The sequence below is a fragment of the Lepisosteus platostomus genome, chromosome 23, assembly GCF_059453375.1.
Source record: "Lepisosteus platostomus isolate fLepPlt1 chromosome 23, fLepPlt1.hap1, whole genome shotgun sequence".
Lineage (NCBI taxonomy): Eukaryota > Metazoa > Chordata > Actinopteri > Semionotiformes > Lepisosteidae > Lepisosteus > Lepisosteus platostomus.
Genome location: NC_142633.1, coordinates 3662539 through 3681331, shown reverse-complemented (window position 1 = coordinate 3681331; position 18793 = coordinate 3662539). Strand labels below are relative to the sequence as shown.

At 40.7% G+C, this 18793-nt stretch overlaps 1 protein-coding gene across 1 annotated transcript in view; it reads left to right on the top strand.

Moving 5' to 3' along the window:
• kazna (kazrin, periplakin interacting protein a) overlaps window positions 1-18793 on the top strand; it is a 607020-nt gene that overhangs the window by 382532 nt on the left and 205695 nt on the right. The window contains exon 4 of the mRNA XM_088617118.1: window positions 9726-9830. Within this exon, the coding sequence (XP_088473244.1) occupies window positions 9726-9830 (105 nt within the window). The remainder of the gene's footprint in view (window positions 1-9725; window positions 9831-18793) is intronic.

The window sequence follows — 18793 nt, the reverse complement described above, 5'->3', positions numbered from 1 at the left end:
TCTGGCAAGTAGGGCTACCCCAGCATTACTATAACATTCTTGCAAGAATGCCACTGTTACATGAGCATGAGGATGTGTTGTCCTGTTGGAATGTTGTCTCATCAGTTTGAGCCTGCAGAAGGGGCCACAACTGGGATTCAAGGACTTGATCAGTGTAGCACCATTCAGTGAGATTGCTAATAATGAGAGATGAGACATTCTAGTCCATCACAACTGGACTTCCCTATTGGTTCTCTTGTTGTACACTGCAGCTAGCAGCTAGCCTTGGTTCTGGCGAATCCACTTGCGGTATAACTCCAGTATACTAACGTGTAAAAAAGCCATTGTTTTCTGTATCAGTCAGTCATGAATGATGGATTTTGGGGTTTATTAATACCAAAAATAAAACAGATACATTGTTATACAAAAATTAAATACAGACCTGTAAAAATATTTCCTTTTAAAATGGTCAAAATGTGCTTTTATGCAAAAACCTTTCACATTGGCATTTTAAAACCAGTTTCAGAAATGAAACCCATTTTACTGCAGTGTTAAAGGATGTTTCAGTTGTAAGATGACTTATCTAGCAGTGCCCATACCTGTGTGAAGCCCTGTCTGTGTGGTAGGAATAATTCCAATTCTCTGCTTTCACTACAAGAGTAACTTGGCGTGCTCTGTGAAGAGCACTTCAACCTGCAGTCACTGGCATTAGAATTCCAGTGGGCTATCCCAGGCTAGGCCTGTCCTGCCCAGCCCACCCCTCTTCTCTCCACACACACAGCTTTGCCTTTGTTCCCCTGCTCTTCTGAAGTCTATAATGAAATGAAACAAGAGATCCATCGGTCTCTCACAGCCCTCAGAGCTCTGCTGGCAAATTCATAGACAAAGGAAAATTTCTGATTCTAAGATCCAGATCAAGGGACCTACCTAATAAACTGATCTGTCTGTGGAATCTGTATTAGCAATAAACAATGGACTTATGTTTGCAACAGACCTGCATTAACATTAATTTCAAAACAATCAAAAGTTAATTCATGAGCTCCTTCTTTTTCAAAGCGATATGGAGAGCTGTGCACTAATACACACAGAGAATACAAGTATCACTGTGTGTCTGAGTTGTTTATAACCTCTCATCACCTCTAAATTAAAAAACAAGTTATCTTTGCATCATCCATGTTTCCAATATTTTATCTGTACCTTCAGATGAACATGCTAAAGCTTGATATTTGGTGAGAAAAAAGGACAGAGTGATCTAAACCTAAACATCTTCCTAAACCTAAACCTAAGCACTAAACCTCTTCTTTAGTGTCACTTTGCTTTCAGGGGCTGTTGATCAGCAGCACAGCTTTCAGGCTGTCTGTAACTGCTGTTGAACAAACAGCCAGGAAAGGTAATTTCATTGAGTTCACCACAGCAGCCAGGCCCTTCAACCCCCCCCCCCCCCCCCCCCGCCACAGTTTAGTGGGGGTTAAAGGAGGATGCACAATTTTTATTCAGAGGATTCCTTTTTTACCACAGCCAACCTGCTGAAATGCCCAGCTGCAGGAAGCTTTTGTTCGTTGTGCTGAAATGTCTAATCCACAGATCTGAGGCATTGGAATACAAGAAGAAATAAAAAAAACACAACAATAAACAGAAAGAGAAAAGAGGAGAAGCAGATGAGGTTAAAGGAGGCCAGACTTGAGGGAGAGGGAGGGAGAGCTGAGAGTTTGAGCAGGTTAAAGCTATTTCTAAAGAGGTCAGAAGGCTTTATATAACTTACTGGACCTACTGTACAAACCTTTATACTGCAGCAGAGCAGAAATTCTCAGAAAATGAATTTAGTTGTGAACAAGAAGAAAGTTAAAAAGATTGCATGAATACATCATTGTGAAACTGAGGTTGTCTTGTGTCTTGTGATATAATATTTGTGGACCTGTGTTTTGATTTTCCTGGTACAAATTGATTAAATTTACACATTGTGCTGCATGTGGATGTAGAATTACGATGAGGCTTATCTTATTAATTTTTTTATTAGAAAATAGTTATAGGATATTGGAGATCACTTCCATGTGCAATTCTTTGTGGAATTTCCAGGTGTGCTTCTTATCCATCTCCAGATTCTCATAAGGTTAAATATTTTTGTTAGATGTTTTGAGTTTTAAAGAAAGAGACAACACTCTCCTCAGGAGTTTTCTGAACAGGTAGATTGTGGATTAGAATTGACTGTGAGGTCAGACAGCCTGTTGTGTGTACGTTGTGATCCTACATATTTAAAAATATAGGTGATCTCTTAGTGGGACATCCTGTTTTTTTAGTTACTCCTGTTTATAGAGTTTTATGGACTTGTTTTGTCTTATAATGTGAAATGACTATTCAAAATACATTTAATACATCTAATTGGACAAGGAAAACCCAGGACTGGTAGTGACTCAAAGAAAGTAAGTTAGTATTAAGAATGATAGTTTTCTATGTATGAAAGACCAAACTGTACCATATGCATTACTATGTCTTCCCTTGTGGTGGTGAAAAGAAACTTTATATTCGACCTAAACCCCAGAAAAGCTATGGCATGCTGAGCTGAAAAAACAATTGTGTGTAATAGTGGGCATTTTTCAGCTGGCACACCCTGTATAGTCTGGAAACAGTGGCTGTGATTGTAATTATTCCTTATCGTTCAGAACAGCCATCTTTTCCACCATCACCATCCAATCTTCTGATCCTTCAATACAAACTGTCAATAAATGAGGTGCATCTGTCTGAGGGAGCTCAGCGCATGGATTGTCACTGAAGTGAGCTAAGAGCTTGGTGGGTTTGATTTACTGTACAGTATGTGTGTGGCAATCCATCAGCTACCTGTATTTACATTTAGAATATTGTTTACAATTTTCATCACCACTCAATAGAAAATATAGTGCTTCTCTGGAATAGTATAGGGCTTGTTTGATTGCCGTCACATCAACCAGGTGGAGCTGCACATTGGTGGTGGTGGTGGAGGGGAGTGCACATTACCTGTAAAGCACTTTGAGTGGAGCGTCCAAAAAAGCACTTTATAAGTGAAAGCACTTATTTATTATTATTAATAAGTCCAGAGAAGAACAAGCAGAAACTGTCACACTTGACAATGCACTAAAAGCTCCATGGCAACCAGCAGAGTCTGTACTCGTCCTTCCAACCTGCTGGTTGCAGTGACTATGCACTCTGGTAAAAGATCAGTTCCACCTGCATGTCATTACTCATATCACTCATATCACCTCATCAGTAGCATGATATTTACACCAGTCCTTGCATTACTCTGTTGCTCAGTCTTAGAGTTTCAGTCTCTAGTCTTGGCATTCCTGGTTTCATTTTTTCTCCTGTGCTTTCACCTTGCTTGCTTTAACCTTGTTTTGGATTCTTCCCTGTGCTTTACTCCTATCTTCGAATCTGGCCTGTTTACTCCAATTTCACTTGTGGACCTCCCTATGTTTTTTTGCCCCTGTGTCTTCCTGGCTGTGAACTGTGCTTACATCTCTGACTATGGCTTTGGACTGTGTTTCTATGTATGTTCACCAATACAGCCTGTTTTCCTGCTTACATGAGTCTGTTTGTTCTCCCCGTCTGCAGTTTTGCTCTCCTCACCATCTCAGGTCACTGCTCTCAGTCAGATAAGAGCAGAGGTATTACAGATACGTTCTGGGGTTTAAGGGAGTGTTCTAGACTGGCTGGTTGACGGAGCCTTTTACGTTTTGAAAAGAGAAGACCAAGAAGGTACCTGATCAAAGTATTAAATAAATCCTCAAAGGTACTGACAAAGTGGACTTACATCTTCAAAATAAACATTAAAACCAGGAAGTGGAAGTAGAAACAATGTTTCCACTATGTTGGTTATATTTAAAACCAAGAACAAGAAGCACAACTGGAAGAAAGAAGAAACTATCCAGCTGTATCCTTGAATCCAAAAGCTTGGTTTCTTGCAAAAATTAACTGATTGAGATCTTTGGATCAATAAGCTGACTACCAAATAGCCAAATGGCATCCACTTCTTAGTAAACTTTCTTATGTTCTTTTGACACTGGCTAAATGTCATGCCTGACTGAGGGGAGTGCCCCTGCAGTTTGTCGAGCGTGCTCTGAGGAAGAGCTGTGGAAATGGCTTTCTTAACTCAGCATAACCAGGGTCCACAGAATAGAGATTTATTTTTCTGGTGTTTTTTTATCCTAGCAGTGATGCAATGCTGAATGCCATTTGAAAATACTGTTTTTGAATTTCCATGTGTATCAGTTTAATCAAAGACTGAATCTTGTAACTGAAAGAAAAATAAGGGTTTTCTCAGTAACAGTTTTTGTCTTTTCTATTTTTCCATTTTAAAATATTATTGTTTTTACCATGTGTTATTTATTCTGCATTCTTATCACCTAAACACATGGCTAGAGGACAAGCTCTTTAATACTGGTACTGTATATCACAGTCCCAGACTGCAGGAGGAGAAACGTAATTCAGCCATTGCAGAGCTCAGATAAATCATAATAAATAATAAGGTCTAGAAGACAGGGTGCATTTTAGGTTTAAATGAGAATTCATTTTCATTCTCTTTCAAGTGTGTGGGTATTGAATGGAGAAGGACTATCACACTCATTCAGTTTGCCCCCTTGGTCCAGCCTACACAAGCTCACCTCATTCCACTGATGATAAAAACTGAAAACCATCATGATGGCAGAAACAATTTGTTGCCGTTTGCTGTTGTTGCTGTTATTTGTGACATAAATTCAGGTTCACTTTCAGAGAGTTACTAAAGAATTGAAAAGTCAAAAAGACTTTTGCTTTTGCAATTACATAGTGCCAGTTGTATGTGTGTAACATACATATTTGCTCTGTGACTACAGAAGGCTAAAGATTTACCATGAGGAGTAAATACTCCCTTACAAGAGGGGCTGTTCCAGCTCTGTCAGTCAGAATCCAGCTGAACAAGATCAATAGGTGACACAATATGCTTCACAAGAAAGAAGTCAGTGCCTGGGGGGAACTTGCATTTTTGTAGAAGGCTGATCAGTCATATACTTTCCATGGTTCATTAATAAAAATCACACACTCAGCAGCCTTTTCTTAACTTAGATTGTATATTCTGTATGAATACTTAAAATGACATATTTATTATATTCTTTCTACCAGGAAAAAAAGTAAAAGTCTTATAAAAGATTTATAATAAATTAACAATGTGACAAGCCAAATAACAGACAACTTTTAAAGATTAATATTTAAAGAAAATCATTTATCAATGGAAATGTTTACTTTTCTACAAAAGCTAACTTTTCTTTGACATATGGTTCCAGTCTTCAGGAAAAAGAGTTGTGTAACTATCTCGGGGGCTCTGGGCAGTCTGTGAGAATGCCTAGGGACCCTGGGCACCACACTGAGTCCTACATTGGGAGGTTTGAAGACAGCTGTTGTTTCTTCAGTATACAGTGCCGAGACTGACGTTCCAATACAGGGCCATGACTGTTTGATCTCACACTATAGCAAAAGCCCTGTTGTGATGAGAAGAGCTTACAGTGATCAGACACTCCATCACAACAGAGGATTATTATTGAAAGGCCAGGATACAGAGATGCATCTTCAGGGCTCGCTTGACATTCCTTGAGGTTTCAGTCAATGCTTTTGAGCTCAGCACTCGAGGGACTTACTGCTCGCAAATATCTAGAGAAAAATGAATGAACACAGGGGATCCTGTAAGCCCATCTCAGTGCTGTGAAATAAAGAGTGGAGACTGCAAGGTGGTGGCTTTTAGGCTTTTTTGGCCCCTCCTCTTAAGGACGCTATCACGCCCCCACCATTCCAGGCTCAGCTTTGGAAGATGGACGCCCGGAAGCCCGCCTACCAACGAGTCCGGGAGGGGCTCAACGGCAAAGGCTCTGCAACGGTGTCCTAACCATCTGGGTCCGGGGCTCGGAGTGCCTGGCCCCGTTACCCCTTTTTATCTCCTCGACCCTTCGACCCTCTGGCTTTTAACTCCTGTCTTGTCTGTCAAGGATGGATTACCCGACTCTGGACTTTTGCTCATCTATGAATTTTCTTACAGACTCCCTTTGGACTTGTTTGCCTTGGCCATGCCCCCCCCCCAGCAGCAGCGCACTGTCGACACGCCCCACTGTTCTTCTTCCAGCTCCGATCCTAGTCTTTTTTCCCCGTGTTTGTTGCACTCTCTTCCATATTTTTTCGTCTGCATAGGGTCCTGAAAATCACTTGGTGACAATATCAATGTCAGAGATCAAAGCCTGTGTGATTAACTCATGAGCAGTTGTAGTGCATTGGTTTGATATCCAGCTCTTTTGTATCTCTACGTGTGAGAAAGGCCTCCAGGCCCTTTCAGTTGATAATGTCAGTGTGATAGTGACGGGGCTCCTAAAACAACGAGAGGTTTACATTGTTTTAGACCTAGAAAGAAAATGGCTTCCTGCATTCAATTTCAACTGCTAAAAACACCGATTTTGGAGCAGGACAGGCCTTACAGTCCAGCTGTTGTTGGCTCAGATCAGGGCTATGTCATTTGCTAGCTGTGCCCAAGGACTACCTAAAGGGTGCCATACTGTTGGCTGAACTGCACTAAAGATGGCACTTAAAAGTTTCCTTGACTAGGCTGGCAGTGGTTGACCAGGGACCAGAGAGTTGCAATGTCATCAGTGAGAGCAGCTGTATCACCAAAGGGCCGTGCGGTGGCTCTGTGGCTAAGGATCTGCGCCTGTGGCTGGAAGGTTCCCCGCGGCCGGCAGAGGAATCCTACTCTGTTGGGCCCCTGAGCAAGGCCCTTAACCCCAACTCCTCCAGGATTGCTGTATGGGTGACCCTGCGCTCCTACCCCAAGCTTCTCCCCCTGTTGGGATATGCGAAAAGACAAATTCCTAATACAATAAATTATATATGGCCAATAACGTGATCTGATCTGAGCTGTTGCCCCATGAGAGTCATCATCAAATCCTGCAGTCCTCAGACTGCTTTGAACTGAACTGATGCAAGTCAGCTTTGTATAGATAGCATGCATTTAGGGCAACATGTGCGTGTTTAGTCCTCTCTGCAACTTGGGATGAAGACTGTAGCGATTAACCACAAAATTAGGAATGAAGTAAGAAAAGATATTATTGACCGTTGCAAAATTATACAAATATTTAATAGAAAAGAAATGGAGTTAGGGCATACAGAGGGGACATGCTGCATGAGCCAAGTTGAGCCCTGATAAAGAGAATAACAATTAGGTCCTTTTATGCTTAGAGTAGAAAAAAAGATTCAAACATTTTAGAGACAAAGGGTTTTCATCCTTTAAGTAAAAGTATTCAATTAGACCAGTTAATTCAAATAGATATATCAGGCAATCAAAGCCAGAGTGTGTACTTGAGAGAGCTGAGGGATGAGCCACTGGACTCTCCTGCAGGCTCATAGGCTTTGCTGCCTGTGAGGAGGAAACAGGGCTGTCTCTTCCAGAGCTTCATTCCAAACTCGCCAAGGCACCTAAGTGCCCGTAACGCAGTAACCCCAAAACAGAAACGCACCAGCATTGTAAACACAAGTGGATGCTGTGTGCAACAGCTGTGCAACACAGCATCAACTCATTAGAAAAATTATTTTACAATTGTTTAATACTTTTAAGCTTGCTTTTGATTTGATTACAAGTGTCACTGAGGTTTGAAATACAGCAAATACAGTCAACAGCCTTTAAATGTGCATCATTTTGTCAAGCTGAGTCATCTGTTTGACCCAACATAGAATGGACAGTAGTTCTTGACATTGAACCATTATCTGTGGCAGTGGTTTGTGATTGGGCACTGAGAGTTCTCAGTGCTGTTTAATGGCCCGTGTAAAACTATCAAAAGACATGACATCAGTTAATAAGCCAAAGTGTTTTATCAGGAGAGATAACAACAGGGACTTTTTAGAGAATTAAGAATCTGCAGGTGTTTAGCAGGTGATGAGGAGTTCCAGTCCTGCAAACAACACTAGCTCTCACTCTTTCAGTACTCCAAGTACAACTGTGCCTCTCTGTGGTTGACTGATTGAAATGCAGGAGAAGTGTGCTACTATTTATCAGACATGACCTGAGCCCTGCAACAAACAGCAGTGCTTGTCTCTTTCAAATGAACATCCGCTCAGCTGAATTGGTACTTTTCCTCTGCTTTTGTACCCGTAAACAAAAATCGCTCCTATGTTCCATGATCCATGTGGGACTGTTGGAGATATGCATTCATGGGAATCTGGCATCTGCGCCTCATCTTTAAAATAGATGTCTGTCAAGTCTAATATATTGAAGTAGTTCAAGTAGGTAGCTGCATCAGCTGCCAAGGAACAGGTAGCCAGTTTATTCCATGCTGAAAAGAATTTATCTGAATTTATCTGAAAAGATAAAATAGCACAGCAGGAGAACACAGCTGGAAAAGTGGAGGAGGACGGAGAGGGCAGAGGCAGAGAGGCCACTCAGGAAGTGCAAAGTGGAGAGGGGTGGAGAAAGGTGTGAAGTCAAAACCTGCATGCGAATGGAGAAGTAAGTCTGTCATTGAGAGAAGGGAGAAGGTGTGAAACTAGTTCCAGGATGAGTTTCGTTTCTGTTGTCTTTCTGCTGTGGGAGTTGAGAAACCCTTTTTTGAGAACAGAGACAGAGAGATCAGTATGATCTTGGCTGTCAGATGTGAAATGAGAAACAAATGGCTTGGAGAAATCTTTCATCTTCACAGCCCTAACGTTCTCTGAAGCAGTCTCCTAGTCTCCTTCCAGTTTCCCCAATGTAGATAGCTGGGCATTTTTTGCAAGAGATACAGTAAATGAGGTTGCTGGAGATACAGGATGTCGTCTGGGTGATCAGAAATTGACTAAGGGGCCCTGAATGAGCATGTTGTTAGATATGTATTTCCAGGTGATGCAGCGAGTTGTGTTGCAGAGGAAGGTGCCTAGTGGGGATGATTGCCGAGTGCGGTCGAGGGAGCTGTGAACAAGAAGTTTACGTAGATTGAGTAGTCGGTGATAAGAGATGATTGGGCAGTCGGAAAAAAGGGACCAATGGAGGGATTGTCCTGTAAAATGGAGTAGTTGTAAATGACTAATATATGCTGATTTAGGGTTTAAAATGAATTCATGCAGAAATGTGCTCTTATTTCCGATATCATTCAATGAGACAGTGGTAGGAAGCACAGCACCTGATCATGTATAATTACACTGGAATTTATTGTGCTTGTCATAAAATGTTTCTAAAATGACTTAACATGTCTGGTTAGGATTTATTGATACTTAAGTGCCACCTAGCAGTCCAAAATTTGCCAGAGTTACCTCTCCTCCAATACTAGAAAATTGGTTTTAAATCAGTCCCTGACATTCCAGTTCTCTGTAAAACCAGTGTTGCTCTGCCTTGACCATAGATAAACTTCTTGAGAGATAATCCTTGTTTTTCTAATTAGATGGAATAGTGAAAAGCACAGTGGATAGTGTTTAGACAGTATTCTATCCTTAACGTGTGTTCCAGTGAAGAGAAACAAATTTCTGTTTCCATCTTAAGGATACAACACAACAACCAGCAAAGTGTGCTTTTTTATTGTGTTTTTTTTATTCCAGTAAACAAACTTTTATCTCTGTACAAGGTTTTGTTTAATTAGGTTTTGCTTTATTTTTGTCCTTGTAGAAAAGACTTTACAGACTATAGTACGACATCTGAAAAATATCTTAACAAATTTTAAGACTTCACTTTGCAAAGATAAGGACTTTCAGTGGTGATGTGGCTTAAGTCCTGCGTGCACTTTTCCTTTTTACAGATCCCGCTGTTCACCAACGGCAGAAAGTAGTGACAGACATTTGCTTCAAAACTGACATAACAAGCCTGATGGACTTCAGCACTCCTGACTCCTCTCTGGATAAAGGTAAGTCCTTCTGTTTCTCACCTGCTGTCTATCGTGGGCTCTGCTGATGGTGTGAGGCTTCTGCTATGGTTCTGTTTGAGGTTACAAATAGTAACAGTCAGACCTGGATACATACTTCTGTCAGACAGAGCTCAGACAAGCATCAAAAGAGCAGTCCTCTGACAGGGGGATTTGAGCACTGTTGAAGCGCCCAGGAGAGTGAAATCACTGTAACATACTCATTATACACAATTAATCACTCCCTATTAAACACCAGCCATTCCTAACCAGCAAGTTCACATTGTGTGCCATAGTTCTGCATTTTGTTACGGAAAGACCATTGTAACTCTTTGAATTGATGCTATTTCTAATTGCTGGACAACAGAGTCTTTAAGAAACCCCTTTAAAGGGAAGGAATTTGTCTTTTTAAATCAAAAGTACTTCTACCTTAAGCCGCATTCCCAATGACAATTCTCCCCTCACTCCTACCTGCTCAGTAGTGGCATTATTAGGTGCTCCACAAACTCAGCATTGCTCCGACATGACAAGGGTCCAGATGCTGAATACACTTTTAACAGATCTAGAACCACAGCAGTTTTAGTTTTCTTCCAGATGTATCTAAGGCTTTAGTCTATCTCTGTCATGCTTGCCCTGGCTCCTGCTCTGCGGGAGGAGCTAGGTCTGGTGTGGCAGCTGGCCTTTGCTCCACCCATCTGTCACTCACCATCGATTGCCATGGATACCAACCGACAGGTGACTTGGATCACCTGGAGCCAATTACCATCTTGCTGCTCCAGGTGATTCAGGGATATCTGAGGGCTGCTTGGACTCTATTCTGGGCTCTGATATAGAGTTTGGACTCTGAGTTTCCACCTGCAGCTTTGAACCCTTGCTGCCTGAATGCAGCATTGCACTGGGGGCTTTGACAGCACGCTACCCACAGTTTCCCTGAGCCTCATTTGTCTTTTGCCCAGAAACTGGGGTCTTCTGTAAAACTCAAATTCTGGGCTAATTAGTTTCGCAGAAAAAGCCTAATAGCCTCGGCACCGTCATTTGTTAACATCGGCATCCTTTCATTTAGGCTGAAAGTAGCAAATATATTTATACTGTACAAATATAATAACAAAAAGGACTTAGAAATTAATTTAAAAAGTTAAAAAGACAATTTTTGTTCAGGCAGGATGTAGATAGTTGCAGTTACTGATTCTGCATCATAGCGTGAGAATCCAGGGTCAGTTCCAACTTGAACCACCTATATGTGTGGAGTTTGCATGGTCTCTTTGCATTTGTGCACTTTTACTCAAAACCTCTGGTTTCCTGCCACCTCTGCGACCCAAGTATATTTGATTTAGTACACCATTTTCTAGAGAGGGTTTTTTTTTCAGTATAACCAGAATTGCTTGTGTGGCCAAAGTAGAACTAAATTAGTACTCCAAATGAGAACTACAGTAAATACACATTTTGAGAAGAAGTGAAATTTGTTAGAATATAATGAAAATACAATAACATTTTACATATAGGATCCACAGTAAACACAGAAGCAGTATTTAGGTACAAAGAGTTAAGCAGTTGGATGCTGAGATTCGTGCAGTATGAGAGAAGTTATCTTACAGTTTCTTGATTGTATGCCATATTAGAGAGTTTTTACCAGGCAGTTGTCAGTGAATGTGCTGTCTGTACAGATATGGTGGGTTGTATTGAAACATACTTCACCAAAATGAGCAGAGACTTGTGTGGTGTTTCTCATATACAGTCCCTATAGAAAGTCTACACCTTCTTGAACTTTTTTCACATTTTCTTGTATCAGAGCCTTAGAGTTTCAGGCATTTACATGAGTATTATTTTCTTATCTACACACCATGCTCTAGTCTTTGAAGGGAAAACTTGTTTTTATTGGGGGAAAATATATGATATACAGTATAATTGATTAAGTCACGACTCCCCTGAGTTAATATTTGGTGGAGGCACCTTTGGCAAAAATAATAGCCGAGAGTCTGTTTGCATAGGTCTCTCTGTGTAAAACTAGATTTCTCAATATTTATTTTTCTTTACAAACCTTTTGAAGCTCTGTCAGGTTCCGTCACAGTGCTGATGACCTAATTAATGCCGGTTCTTGGTGATACCATACACCTTCCACTTCTTAATATCCATCTTGACAATACTCCAAAGGATGTTCAAGGCCTTGGATTTTTTAAACTCATCCCCCGATCTTTTCACAACTTTGTCCCAGAGGTTTTTTGAAAGCTCCTTGGTGCTCATGGTTGAGTCTATGCTTTGAAATGCACTACCTAGCAGAAGGAACATAAAGGAGCTATTGAATCTATCCTGAAATCATGTGAATCACAACAATTTAAAGGGGAACTGCAGCACTATTTTGATATTTCAATGTTAGAAAGAATCAGCATTGATGAGTGCATGTTAAACCACAATGAAAGTAAAATGTGCACAGGAACTTATAAAACCTCCAATTTACATCACAAAGTAGATCAAATTTCCAGGTCTGGGCAGTGCCATATTCTGCGATTCAGAATGAGACAACATAACTTTCTGAAATGTTTTGCAACTCTATGATATCGTAAACAAGCAAGCTTGTGGATTCATCTCTTTTAATCCAATAGAAATATTGCTCTCGATTTTGAGGCGGTTTTGCCAACTACTGCTATTTTAACTACTAACTACTAATAACAAATAACAACTACTTATTTGTTACATCTGCATGCAGATCACATTGGAGATTTTCCACAGGGAAATTTCTGCTGTACAACCTGTACTTATGTGCTTGTTACATTACATTACATTTGTCATTATGGTTTACTTATGAGCAGGAAGGGCTGCATCACATCACAATTCCTGGGAACCTGAGGGCATGTTTGCGACAAAATGGCAGCTTACAGTACTTTCACAAAGTTCATATTTTGTAAAATTTCTCTATACCATTAATTAATTTATTTTGTTACCAAGATTTAATAACTGGACTGAGAAATTAGGACTGCAGTTCCCCTTTAACACTCATGGAAGCCAATTAATGGTGTTATTTTGAAGTTGAATGGTTACACCAAAGTTAATTAAAGATTTGCTTCTACAAGGTGTGAACACTTATCTAAGGTTTTGATATTTTATGAATTTCCTGAAATTTTCTAGAACGTTCATTTCACTTGTATAGTAGTATTTGTAGATGCATGAAACAAAAACTATTTCAATTCATTTTAATTACATGCTATAAGGCAACAATAGGTGAATATTTTTAAAGAGGGTTCAGGCTTTCTATAGGCTCCGGAAGAGAGCACTGTCAGGACAGGTATGGGACTCTATTCATGATTTTGTTTTAACCTCTAAAAGCAAACCACCTGAGCAGAAGTCAGCTAGTCACTCTGCTGGAACTTTTAATCTGTTGTGTTATGTTCTCAACATTATTTTACAAAGCGTTGGGTTGTGAAAGAAAAATCTATTGCAGGATACTTATTTTCAGTAGAAAAAAAATATTTTTATATAATGTAAGCTGTTTGCCTTGGTAGTTTCAATTCGGAATGTTAGGTTATTTGTCATTTTGTGAATCCATAGGCAGAATGCAGCTTTAGTCATTTCACATCACATGGAGCCTGAACCATGTAGTATAGCAATGGCTTAAGGACCTCACTTATGCAGAAAGCCATTTAAAACTTTGCTAATGTCACCACGCCTCTGAACTGAAGGAAAGGCTTTTGAACCAAATGTGCTGCTAGTTTTCAGGGTGATTGTATTTTTTTCTTAATGCTATTCACTATAGCTCTGTTTAATAGTGTTGGCATTGACAATACAAATGCTCCAAGTATTTATGAAAATTAAACACGTTAATGTTTTTGGACTGAGAGAAAGAAAAAAAACAGTTTGTTGCTGAATATTAGCAAATACAGTACATGGCTTTAACAGGATGATTAAAGTTTCAATGGGAGCTGAATTTATCACTGGTAGAGAGAAAAGGCTGAACAGTTGAGGTCTGCTGTGTATCCTGCTAAAATGCAAAGCACTGGATTCTGACAAAAGACAGCACATGTCTATTTCAGACAATATGGGTGATTTGATAATGTCTGTATTGGTATTTCTGTTTTTGTGTGTAATAGCTGTTTCTCTGGTAAGATTCAGTGTTAGGGACATGGCTGTGTAACTTAGCGACCAACCTGCTCTTTGCTTTGTGTCCAGATAAACTGTACAAACACAAGAAAGGTGAGGAGGAAATTCAGACAATCTTTCTCATTTGTATTTTCTTAACATACTGATAAGTGAACTGCATGCACTCTTTATGAAACAATACCAAAGAATCAACTTGAAAGATGTGACTTGGTAGTTTGTTTCATGCACCCACAGAAATTTCTGAAAAGATGTGGTCAAGTTTTCAATTCTCTAAATTTCCTTGTTTGGAAATGACAGTACTCTTAGTGTAAAGCAGTTCTGGTAGGATGATGCAAACCAGATGGCAAGACCAAGGAAGTGTGCAGAACAAGTCTGGGATGGATTTAAGGGTGCTGCACAAATTTTACTGCTGGAAATTTCTATAAGGACACACTGCCTGATGTGATCTGGAGTGACCCAGCCTACTGTCACCCATGTGTGTTTTGAGAGGACTCTGAGTGCCAAAAGCTTTGTAGTTTCCTCTCATCATCTATGCAACACAGTGTATCACAATAAACAGTGTGGAGCTCCATTTTAACAACCCCACATTGCCCACCTACCCTGTGAGAAAGAACAAATAAAACATGATGTCTAACAGGGATGGTGTGCTTTAAACAACTCTGAGGTGCTTGTTATATTGTTTCCTGCCTCACTAAACCTTTGTATCAAAAGAAATATTGATAGGGGAGTCTGCAGTCTTCAGGCTGGTGGTGAGAAGTGAGCCTATAGTAGGTTAATAATAATAATACTTACACTTATATAGCACATTTCTGGACACTCCACTCCAAGCGCTTTGCAGGTAATGCTGACTCCCCTCCACCACCACCAATGTGCAGCCAACCCTGGATGATGTGTCAGTCCACTCACCACACACCAGCTCTCAGTGGGGAGGATAGCAGACTGATGAAGCCAGTTCATACAGTAGGTGGGGAATATTATTAAGCCATGATTGGTAAAGGCCAGGAGGAAATTTAGTCAGGACACTGGGGATAACAACCCTACTCTTTTCAAGAAACACTCTGGGATTTTTAATGACCACAGAGAGTCAGGACCTTGATTTTACTTTTCATTCAAAGGACAGTGCCTTTGTACAGTATAGTGTCCCCATCACTATACTGGGGCATTAGGACCCACACAGACCCCTAGTGGCCCCACTAACACCTCTTCTATACAATCTTAGTTTTTTCCCCAGGAGGTCTCCCATCCAGGTATTGGCCAGGCTCACACCTGCTGAGCTCCAGGGGGCTGCCAGTTGTGAGTTGCAGGGTGATAAAGCTGTTGGCCATAGCTGGCCATTTAATCCTCAGAGCACTGAACTGGACTACAGGCCTTGTGGAAGGGCTGCTGTTTCTTCCTCTTTCTGTTTGTAATAGTAGCAGCTTTGCTTTTATAAACTAACACTTTATGAGGTCCAGTATTTTTGAAGAATCCCATGTGCATCATAAGGTCATCTGGTAGTGATGGCAGGCACATACTTAAACATCAAAGGCTTGTTTCCAAAGTCAGCAAACTTGTATACTGGCAGGTCAGACCAGTTTTGAAATTAATTTTTTGTAACTTCCCAAGTGAAAAATATTTTTTGCAGTCATTGTCAGAATACTTTTCCTCAACCTGATTCTGGAGGAATTGTATGTTTCCAAACATACCATGGAGCCATCAACCTCAGTTTCCATGTGTTATTGCTGAGATATTTGCACTGTCCAAAGATGTACAAATGTCTACATTAAAAAAAAGCACAAACTAAACCACTGGATTACTAAAACAAATTTCATTAAAGCTATAGCAGGCCTGCATGGCATACAGCACATAACTTTTTTAAAGTTTTTTTTTAGGTGAAGGCAACTGACGGTGAGTCCTATTGATTGAGACACTAGTCTTACTAGTCACAGGACAACCCATAGTGATGGTAATATAGCGAGGATGTAGTTGTTAGAGTAGAATACAGCACCTGGCTAAATAATACAGCAGCAGTGTCACACAAGTGTCTTGAGGTGTGCGGTGTACGGAAACCTAACCACTGCTGGACCTACCTTGTTTATTGCTGCAGTTCATGAACTCTGAGTTCATAACTGTAGAGTGGCACACGCGCAGTCAGACACCTATGGGTGTGGTGAGGGCACGACTGGTGTGACTGTCTGTGTCACCTGCCCACATTAAATGGCTAAACATATCATCTTAAACCCTGTCTTGTCCTCAGTCAGAGGCTCTGACATTGGCAGAGGCACTTCACCCTTAGGGTATTGAAGTGCCTTTTGCAAAAACCAGCCCGTCTGAAAGTTATTCTGCATTCTACCTGAAACTGTCAGAGTCTTCTGATCCCATATCTGAGCCAGGACCTGACCACCAGATGAATCCCTACCTTCTTTCTGTTTGCTGCACAACACTGAGTGTAATGCATCAGTGTGTCAGATGTATACCTTTTATATGGTCAAACCTGCATGCTATGAATTAGGACAATGCATATATTGGATCTCATATGGGTGTCTCCAGTGCCTTAAAGTTCCATGTGCTGTGAAATGCAGACTCAGGCTTTAGGTTATGTGAAGTGCCAGAAGCAGAGCATGTATTCACTCAGAGGAGTGTCCTCTGCTGGCAAACTGCAGCTATAACTGACTAAGGTTCAGCTTCAGAAGGAGGTTCTGCCAGCCAGCACAGCTAGTTTATTCTAGAAATTCGCCTGCACAAGGAAAACTTTCCTTAGTATCATATGAATAAAGCCTCAACTATCTAATAATGTTTTCTCACAATGCAGGTAGATTACTGTTGTATGACATGCCTTGCAGTGAGGCCTACTAATGACTTTTCTAACTCTTCTCTTACCCTTTTCAAAATGTTAGTTGCTGCAATGAGCCAGTCTCTACGATTTCTTGGGATCTGAGTACGAAGTTCCTACAGTTGGCCAGTACTTCTAGTTAATACTCTTGTCACTTCACTCTGTCACCCCTCCACTCCAGTCTGATTCTCTTACACTATATAATAATTGCACTTATTATTAAGCACTTATATAGAGCTTTTCTGCGACGGGGAGGAGAGCAGAGTAATGAAGCCAATTTATAGAGGGGGATTGTTAGGAGGCCATGATTGATAAAGGCCAAGGGGAAATTTGGCCAGGACGCCCCTACTCTTTTCGAGAAACACCCTGGGATTTTTAATGACCACAGAGTCGGACCTCGGTTTTACATCTCATCCGAAGGACGGCACCTGTTTACAGTATAGTGTCCCCGTCACTACACTGGGGCATTAGGACTCACATGAGCCGCAGGGTGAGCGCCCCCTGCTGGCCCCACTAACACCTCTTCCAGCAGCAACCTTAGTTTTTCCCAGGAGGTCTCCCATCCAGGTACTGACCAGGCTCACACCTGCTTAGCTTCAGTGGGTTACCAGTTGTAAGTTGCAGGGTGATATGGCTGCTGGCACTATGGCAATATGAAATGTTGCAAACAAGGGGAGGCCATTCAGCCCATTTTGCTTGGTTAATAGTTCAGTATCTAAGTGAAACTAAAATTTCTTCCAGACATTTTTTAAAAGTGCTCAGAGTTTGGGACTCAACCAACTGACTTGGAAGCCTATTCAAACTGTTGAGTAAATTATCCAAACCCACTTTTGCAGTCCTTTGATAGACATAGTAAACTGATTAATTAGAAATAAAATACTTAAAAATACTTGACTAATTTTCTTTAAATGCTGATATCACCAAAACATTAATATAGTTTTTAAGTCAATAACACAGAGTCAGCAAATAGCAGTGCTTCAGATGTCTTATAATTTCGACCTGCTTGGCTGTATGGGTGAATCTTTCATATTTGGGGGTACTGTGTTTTGTTTTCAGTGTGTTTTAAACATCAGCTGTGTGTGTGCCTTCTATGTCCTCTGACCTTTTCTACAAACATTAGTGAACAGATGTAATGCTCCCCTGGGACTGGATATGGGGTCAAAGGGCAGCAGGCACTAATGGGGTCAAGCTCCTCAGTCCTATCTGCCATTGACAGAGAACAACAGGGTATGAATCTCCAAGGACCTGCTGCTTCATGACCTTTAAACGACAGCCTGTGATACTCTGTGTGAAATCTCAGGTCATGTGTGTTCATCATACTGTATTATGAGTGCTGTCAAATAGACCTCAGTCCTGACAGTCCTTATTCTCAGAACAGTGCTGGACCTTCTCCCTCTCAACAGAGTCTCCAGGAAAAAGGTTTTGCTACTGGACTGCAGAGCAAACATCTATATTCCTTTAAAGAATGCCACCACAACATAGGGCGGTATTGCATTTCTATGAGCTCTATATTTCTGTACTTTTGCTTATAATGACAAACTGAGTGACACAGGTACAGTGAAGACACACTTTCCTTTTCTGTTTTGCCACCCTGATAATAGCACTCCTGCCCTCACTCGTTGCATTGTCTTTAAATGAAAATGTTGTTCACCTTTGTATTATACTGTGTGTAAACAGGCACGCTACACTGATCAGCTGGTTTCTCAGGTCCTGCATCTCCTGGCTGTCTGCTCTGGTGCACAAAGCCCCAGAAGCCTCATTCAGACAGAACCTTGCTTCACAGACAATCTTGTCTGTAAAAGAATGATGTATACCTATGTTTTGATCCAGCATACATTTGGATTTCCTGAAAATTATCCAAATGGAATTTTAGCATTTTACGTTAGAAAACACCCTAATAAACATGTTCTATATACTGTTGACTCCAGTTGTGTTCATAGCTTTGATACAATGTAGCTGAAATCTGTTTTTTACAGAAAACTCCAATATTACATTCAGTAATTTCAGAAATAAATGGAGAAAGGAGGGGTGGCATGGTGGTGTAGTGTTTAACTTTCCTGCC